Source organism: Corylus avellana, chromosome 11, assembly GCF_965113065.1.
Source record: "Corylus avellana chromosome 11, dhCorAvel1.hap1.2, whole genome shotgun sequence".
NCBI lineage: Eukaryota > Viridiplantae > Streptophyta > Magnoliopsida > Fagales > Betulaceae > Corylus > Corylus avellana.
This window is the reverse complement of record NC_142500.1, coordinates 8,852,938-8,861,651: the sequence shown is the minus strand read 5'-3', so window position 1 is coordinate 8,861,651 and position 8,714 is coordinate 8,852,938. Positions and strand designations below refer to the sequence as shown.

At 37.1% G+C, this 8,714-nt stretch overlaps 1 protein-coding gene across 1 annotated transcript; it reads left to right on the top strand.

Annotated features, from left to right (window-relative positions):
• The first annotated feature begins 5,711 nt into the window (after window positions 1-5,711).
• On the top strand, window positions 5,712-7,639 carry LOC132165078 (uncharacterized). The gene is made up of 2 exons (XM_088511530.1): window positions 5,712-6,426; window positions 6,579-7,639. Exons 1-2 carry the CDS (start codon window positions 5,712-5,714, stop codon window positions 7,637-7,639), a joined length of 1,776 nt encoding a protein of 591 aa, XP_088367656.1.
• The last annotated feature ends 1,075 nt before the right edge of the window (window positions 7,640-8,714 follow it).

Sequence of the window (8,714 nt, the reverse complement as noted above, 5' to 3'; positions counted from 1 at the left end):
AAAAACTTTCTTTTCTGGAACCAAAACTATCACATACTCAAACATAAATAAGCAAACTTGCTACAAGTCTCACCCAAGAGAAAGTCACAAACCACATGAAAACCAAGAAATTGGGCCTTTGATACTCAAACATAAAATCAATAAGCATTTCCATTAGGTAAAATCGAGGACAATGAACCTTTGATAAAATCCAGACAATGAAACATGAGACACTGCTTGAGCCGCAACCCACTGCATGACGATGGTGGCCCAACCATCGTGCTTATGTCTCTCAGTCTCCTCTCTCTTTAGTCGCTCTCTCAAAATCTCGTTCTTTCTCTCTCTTACAAATTGAGCTCTCCCAAAAGCTTTTAGAGCATTCTCAATGACCTTTATATTATTTAGCTAAAATTTGGCTTAAAAACTAACTTTTTTTAGTTTAACTAACAGCTATGCCAAAGTACCAAATAATAAAGAGAAATGTTATGGATTAATATTTTTCCCATATTTTGCCCATCTTATTTTACAAATTAATCATTAGATTTGTAGACTTATGTGGACCCCACATAAGTTAATGGTGGACCCCACAAATCTAATGGTTAATCTATTAAATTTGTAGAAAAATATGAGGAACTTAGAGCATTCCCAATGGAGGAGCCAAATTTTTATGCAAAATAGCTCATTAAAACTCATTTTATCTAGTTTAGCTAATGAATTTTAAAGGCCTCCTACATCCGATTAGCTATATTTTTATCTATATCATTTCAATATTATTTTTTGACTCTTTATTGATTCTATCATTATTTCTTTTCTAAAATTTGTATTTCACTCTTTATTTTTTTAATAGTAATTTGTTTAACACAATAATTTTTCAACGATTATTATTTTTCAAATAATCATTTTTTTTTTAACTATAATATTTTTGAAACAGTTCTATTTTATAATAATTATAATTTTCAAGGGTTATATTTTTCAAATAACGTATTTGCCAACTTAGGTATGAAAACCATACTCTCATAGTAATGTAAATCATATTTATGAAATATCTTTTTATTAAAAATTGTGAAAGAATATTCTCATAATGATCCATTGAAAACTGAGAAAAGTTTTGGGAAAAAGATAAAATAGGTGAGCGAAACAATAAAAAATAAAATAGCTTCCTTGAAAAGTGCTACTACATATAGCTTTTTTTTTTTTTTTTTTGGCTAATCCAATCAAATATCCATTTTTCATTTTTCATTTTTTTTTTTTTTTTTGGTGCTAATCCAATGTAGGGGTTTTTTACAAAGCTGATTAACCATGTTAAATAAAAGTACAATTTGACTCCTCCATTGAGAATGCTCTTATTGACTCATATTATTTCTTAATAATAAACTCCTTAAATTTTACTATATTCTATTTAAATATAATTTTTATTTTATCTTCATTCATTTTTTATTCTCAGAAACACCTCCACAAAGTTACAAACCCATAAAGGTGAGGAAAGAGAGAAAGTGTGAGAGAAAATATAAAAACATAAAAAAAAAAAATGGAGTAGAGAAAAGATTTTGTTCTCCAAATCAAGCTCTAAAATAAAAAGGGAAATAGAAAGCTTGATGAAGCTTGTTTTTTTTTTTTTTTGGTAAAATTTAACCAAATTTTATCTAAAAGTGAATTTTAGAGAGCTATTAATGATGTTCTTAGAGCATGTCTAGCATACACCCAACAATTTTCTCTAAATTTTAGGAAACCAAACTACTGTTGCTTCGCTATACAAATTCATCCCAAACAAATTCCCTTAATTTTTATCAATATCATAAAATAATATTTTTTACTCTTTTTTTTTTTTTTTGTGAGTTATAAAATAATATTTTTTACTTTTACCATCTTCTTTCTCTCTCTTTTGCGTCTCTCTCTCTCTCTCTCTCTCTCTCTCTCGCAGTGAACACCACGACTGAGAGAAATAGAAAACCCAAACCCAAACTAACTCTTTAGGCCGGGCATGGTGTGGTCACTGTGGTGATCGACATCCATGGGGTGGGTCGTGGTTAAAAAGGAAAATAATAGTGTAGGGAACCAAAACAAAGACCTCTGCAGATTTCTCCTTCTAAAGCAAAGCTTAAGCAGATTTCTCCCTTTTTCCTTCTAAAACGAACGTGATACCTCTGCAAATTTCACAGCCATGGCTAGCGTCCATGGGGTGGGTCCCTTTCTCCTTCTCTCTTTGCTTTTTTTTAGATAATGCGTGAAGAAGAGGGATGATGGTGTATGGGGAGTTGCAACAGAAGAGACAGTACCATGATTTTTTATTTTATTTTAATAATTAGAGGGATTGCTACGGTGGATTGCTATGGTGCAAAATCCAAGGGTTTAGAAAAAATAGAAGAGGTTTGTGTGGGTGACTTTTTTGTGACTTTCTTAAATTTAAAGAAGGGAATCACCTTTAGAGAATCCACAATGGCTTCTATAAATTTTTATATAAAATGGGTAATCAAAACCCACTTTATATATTTTAACTAATAAATTTTAAAAAATACAGTATATCCGATTATCTATTATTTCTCTATATCATTTACATATTATTATTCATTTATTTCTTTATTTCTTCTCAAATCCCTGCGCCATATTTTCACAAAATACCAACTTCCCAAATGGCCTCTCTTGTTGTTTTCATCCCTGTCCTCTATCTTTCTCTCGTCCAGGTCCTCTCAAAGATATCTAATTGAAAGAACTACAGATGGTGGTTGGCATGATCTTGTTGCAAAAGGATTTATATAATATATTGGCATATAAGAGGAAGAAACCACAATGATTTTCATGACCATCAATGTGAGCAATACAATTTTAGTTGGGCAAAACTCTAAAATCACGAATTCAAATTACAGTAAGTCCAAATCCAGCTACGACTTCGATCTGGGTCACGATTCTCACGAATCTTACCAACCCAAATCTCTTAGAGCATTAGCAGCAGCTTCCCTATAAGTAGTTATGTTCCCTAAACTTAGGAAAAATGTCAGAAGTCCCATAAAGTCACCCGCAACAGAGTCCCTAAATCTGCTATAAACATGATGAGTGCTACAATTGAACCCAATGTATTGGGTTCAATTGTAGTGATCCCTACTCTCATTATTATGATCACAAATAAAAATTACTCTCTCCTCCCACGCCTCTCAAAGCAACCTATATAGCCTCTTCTTCTTTGTTCAAGCACCTTCAATGGAGTTCAACCAACATCACTCCCAAAACATAACAATAACAGCTCATTTTCCTTTAAAATCACGATCAACAAGTTCTATAATCACTCGACCATTCATAAATCAAAGAAAAAAATATCTATAAATCTACACCCACATGGCCATAGCCACAACAACCTATCCAAACTTAAAATTGACAAACTTGAAATGTGATTTACGCTCTAACCAAAAACCATCTATTGAAGGAAGCCCCAACCGAAACGCCACCACCCGATTTGCCTTTTCAATGGTGACCCACTCCATGGACGCCAGCTACCACGCCAAATTTGCACAGCGTAGCCCTGATCCCCTTTCTTTCTTACCCATCCTCTCATTCTCTCAGCTCGATCCCTCACTCACGCTCTCATCTCTCTCTATCAGCCACGCCCGGTGAAGGAATGAAACAGAAGAAATGGGCTTGAGTGTCCTGCATTTTTCTTGATGGAGAGAGAATGTGATGTTCAGAATGGGGAAATGGAAGGGCTGCATCTTACTTGATGGAGAGAGAGAGCCAATGAATTAAATTAATTAAAATAAAATAAAGAAAAAGTAAAAAATAAAATTTTATTTATATCGGAAAATATTAAGGGAAGCTATTGTGAAGTATATTAAAATAGGGATCCAAAAAGTAGTTTGGATCCTTAAACTTAGGGAAGATGAATGGGAAGCTGCTAGGAATGCACTTAATGACAGAAAAACCATACCTCATCCTCATCCTACGCCTTGTACTACTTCTACTCCTCCACGCAACCCAAGCCCACGTCCCAGCCTAACAAGCCCTCTTGGACCCACTAGCCGGTGTCGATCCATCAAACAACCCGACCGGGGGTCTTGTCCTCTATGTTGTTAAAATATTTTCAAAATTAATATTTATAGATACTATTTTGTGTCTTGGGAATGTTTTAAAATTGAAGGTTTTAGAGAGCATTGAATGAAAAAAGTCCCATATTGGAAAGAGAGAAATTGAAGTTGGCATTTATAAGGCCTAACAAACTTTAAGCTATTAAAAGCTTAAGTGTATACAGAGTAATTCTAAAAGTCCATCTTGTATTACTCTTGTATCCCTCCAAAAATCATGTGGCATTACTTGGTGTATACACACTAGTGTATACTCTAGTACTTTGCGAAGCACCTAACGCACACGCACGCTGGTGGCACCTTGATGGCACACTTGGCACGAAGCATCAGAGTTTGGAGCAATTTGATCATGATCATTCATTTTTCGATGGTCAAGATCGTTTAATCTAGTGGTTTGATCTAAACCGTAGGATGCTTCTTAGGTAGATCCAGTAGTTGGATTTACTGGAATATGATTATAGTTAATTGTAAAATCAAATTAACTGTGATCTAACGGTTGATATTAAATAATTAAGATCTAATGGTTATTATTATATAATTATTTAATCTAATGGTTAGGATTAAGTGTATGTTGGATAAGCAGTTTAATAGCAATTTCTAACTGTTAAATTGGCAGTTTATTTTGAAATGATTATTCAATTCTTTTAGAACTTTTCTTTGTACTAAGATAATTATCAGAGTCTTTGTCTCTTGATAGAATAGAAAATCTAAGGGTATTTTTGGGTTTAATTTCGTTTGTGTAGAACGCAATTAAACTACAAAAGTTTTATGGGCTCCATTGTATCCTAGAGAAATATTTGTTGTTATTCTTTTGCATACCATATCTAGTGGGGGCAAATAATTTCTTAAGAAAAGTGACACTGTAACACACCTTAAGAGCAATTTCGAGTTTCTGTATTTTCCTTATTACTTTTACAATCTTAAGAAATTATTTTTTGCTTCAATCGCACCACAATCTCTAAAAGAACTTGCTATTGATTTCACCAAACTCGATCAGTTTGATGGAACTTCCTTCAAGGGGTGGAAGAAGAAGAAGATGCACTTCCTCCTTGCTTGTTTGAAGGTGGCTTATGTGCTAATAACTCTGAAGCATGTAGCACATGTGTTACGTATAAGTGGCTAAGGTTTGGTGGGTGTGTCAACGTGGACAATGCAGTAATTTATTTCCATTAGGAGTTTTATCCTTATTGTTTTAGAGTTCTTATTATTTCCATTAGGAGTCTTATCTTTATTGTTTTAGGAGCTCTTATTCTTATCGTTTGAGGAGATCTTATCCTTATTGCTTTAGGAGTCTTATCTTTATTGTTTTAGGAGTTCTTATCTTTATTGCTTTAGGAGTCATAAGTCACACACGTGTGGGACTATATTTCAGTTGTAATTCTATTCTTTAAATACTGCATTGCTATGGAATAAGAAGTCAGTCAAGAATTTATTCAAACCTTGTGTTTGTGGGAGTTTAAGAGCTTCTCGAATTGCTCTACCAAAGGAGGTCCAGGATTCCTCGAAAATCCTACCGCTAGAATTGTTTTGCTTATTTTCTCAATAATAGGGAAGCTAAGGATAGACGATCCTGGTAATTTTCCAGTTCATAAACTAGTTACGCACTCGGAGTCCCGAAAATGTAACAAAGTGGTATCAGAGCCAGCCATGTCAGACACACGCATGGATCGACTAGAGTCTGAAATGGGGTCAAGTAATCGCAAGTTAAGTGAAATGATTGCAGGATTGAGTGCTCAAATCCAGCAATTGGTAGCAAAGATAGACGACGATACATCATCTACCTCTAAAACTAGCAAGAATAAGGGAGTCATTGGTTCAACGCAGGGAGCAATAAATTCAAAAGTGGCCAAATTGGAGTTTCCACGCTACGATGGGGCGGATGATCCAACTAGTTGGATTTGTAGGGTTGGGCAATATTTTGAATTTCAGAAGACGGAGGAGGAGAGTAAGGTGATGTTAGCGGCGTATCACTTGGAAGGAGAGGCACAATTATGGTACCAAATATTCAAAGAAGACGTGGAAAATATTTCATGGGAAACTTTGAAGGAAGCTGTGCATGTTAGATTCGGGCCCACACAATTTGAAGATTTTTATGGAGATCTCTCAAAATTGAGACAAAACGGTAGTGTCAAAGAATACCAGTGTCAATTTGAGAAATTACTTAGTAGAGTGGGAAAACTTTCTCATGCGCACCAGGTAGGAGGGTTCATGAGTGGATTAAAGGAGCCTATAAGGACTGATGTACAAGCTGTGAAGCCAAGTACCTTGACTGCTGCTGTGGGTCTAGCTAAACTCTATGAGGCTCGTGTTGTGGCTCAAAAAAAGCCAACCTTCACGCTAGACAGCAAACCGAAATCTTCTCAAACACCAGGCTCTGGTTCTTTTCGCAACAATAACCCACCCACACAAAGATTGAATGAAGCAGAGATGAAAGATTGAAGGGAGAAGGGGCTTTGCTTCAACTGTGACGAAAAATTTCGTCCAGGTCATCACTGAAGAAGTAGTTCGTAATTGAGGGAATCTACGCAGGGGAGGAAGAAGAGAATGACGGGGAAACAGAGTTGTCTGCCGAAGAGTTGGAACCCACAACTGAAGGAATTGCGGTTCCCGAAATTTCCCTTAACGCCCTGACTAGAGTTTCAACACCCCAGACGATGCGAGTACGGGGCCAATTCAAGGGAGGCACGGCCGTGATACTCGTGGATACGGGTTCCACCCACAATTTCATGAGCATCGGTGTGGCGAGGCGATTGGGTCTGCCGTTAAAAGCTGTTGAGTGCTTCGAAGTGGTTGTGGCAAATGGGGAACGAATTCGCAGTGAAGGTCGCTGCCATGGAGTTCAGGTATGTCTCAATAAGGCTGAGTTTATGACGGATTTTTTTTTGCTTGCAATGGAGGGCTGTGAAGCAAGGTTGGGGGCACAATGGCTGCGTGTCTTAGGACCAATTCTGTGGGATTTTTCAAAACTGAATATGAAGTTCATGTGGAAGGGAAAGGAGGTAGAGTTATGGGGACTGACCGTACCTAGGAATAGATTGGTGAATTCTAAAGGAATCGTGCAGGGAATCCAAAATCAGCAATTAGGATTTATTCTGTTCTCAATAAACCTAGGCACTTCCCAAAGGGGTCTCAGCTCAGATAACCCGGACTTGAAAAAAATATTAGACAATTTTCCAGAAATGTTTGAGGAGTCTCGGGGTTTACCTCCTAGAAGACAACATGATCATTGCATTCCACTCAAACCAGAGACGGGTCTAGTCAGTGTACGCCCATATCGGTATCCTCACTACCAGAAAAATGAAATCGAGAAAATAGTTTCTGGCTTATTAGAGTCAAGGGTGATTCGGCCTAGCACAAGCCCGTATTCATCACCAGTCTTATTAGTAAAGAAACACGATGGTTCTTGGCGCATGTGTGTTGATTATCGGGCCTTAAACAATATCACAATCAAGGACAAATTTCCTATACTGGTGATCGATGAGCTTTTGGATGAATTGCATGGGGCACAATTTTTCTCTAAACTGGATTTGAGGTCAGGTTACCATCAAATCAGGATGTACGCCGGAGAGGTGGAAAAGACAGCATTTTGAACTCATCAAGGGCACTACGAATTCCTTGTTATGCCATTTGGCCTCACAAATGAACCGTCAACATTCCAAGCACTCATGAATGACATCTTCTCCAAATTGCTCCGTAAGTTCGTTCTTGTTTTTTTTTTATGACATATTAATTTATAGTGTGAATTGGAAGGACCATCTTGTACATGTAAATAGGGTGTTAGAAATATTACGAGAAAACACGTTGTTTGTAAAGATGGAGAAATGTCAGTTTGGGTTGGAAGAAGTGCAGTATCTCGGCCACCTTATTAGCCAAAAGGGGGTAGCCATGGACCCAGAAAAAATAGAAGCCATGATAAATTGGCCTATCCCTAAAAACACAAAGGCTTTACGAGGGTTTCTAGGATTGACGGGGTATTACCGAAAATTTATTAGGAAGTATGGGGAAATAGCAAAGCCTCTTACTCAATTATTAAAAAAGGATGCCTTTGGGTGGTCACCATTAGCGAAGCATGCCTTTGAGGAATTGAAGAAAGCCATGACTCGAGCTCCCGTCTTAGCATTGCCCGATTTCTCTAAGGAGTTTGTAGTGGAATGTGATGCATGTGGGAGTGGTATAGGGGCTGTGTTAATTCAGGAAAGACGCCCTATTGCTTACTTCAGCCAAGCTTTACAAGGACGAAACCTTCAATTATCAACCTATGAAAAGGAAATGCTTGCACTAGTCACAGCGGTGCAAAAGTGGAGACCGTACTTATTGGGCAACGATTTCATTATTCGCACCGATCACCAAAGACTACAATACCTATGGCAGCAAGCTATCACTACTACAGCGCAGCAAAAATGGTTGGTCAAATTGCTTGGTTATGATTTTTCAATTGAGTACAAGAAGGGTGTGGAAAACGCAGTAGCAGATGCACTTTCAAGGAGAGCAGAATATGGAGAGTTGGCTGCCATTTCTCATCCCATACCACACTGGTTGGAGCCCATTCAAGAAGAAGTTGCTACAAAGCCACAATTGCAAGAGTTAGTGAAGAAGATTGAGGGGGACGAGGCAATAGGGCCTTGGGAGTACAAAGGAGGGCTGATTTACTTCAAAAACAGAATA

What these genes read in the sequence shown, in the direction of transcription:
- LOC132165078 (XM_088511530.1), top strand. Translation starts at nt 5,712, where the DNA reads ATGGATCGACTAGAGTCTGAAATGGGGTCAAGTAATCGCAAGTTAAGT. An exon ending in TTCTCAAACACCAGGCTCTG is followed by an intron (nt 6,427 to 6,578) that starts GTTCTTTTCGCA and finishes GAATCTACGCAG; the next exon opens with GGGAGGAAGAAGAGAATGAC.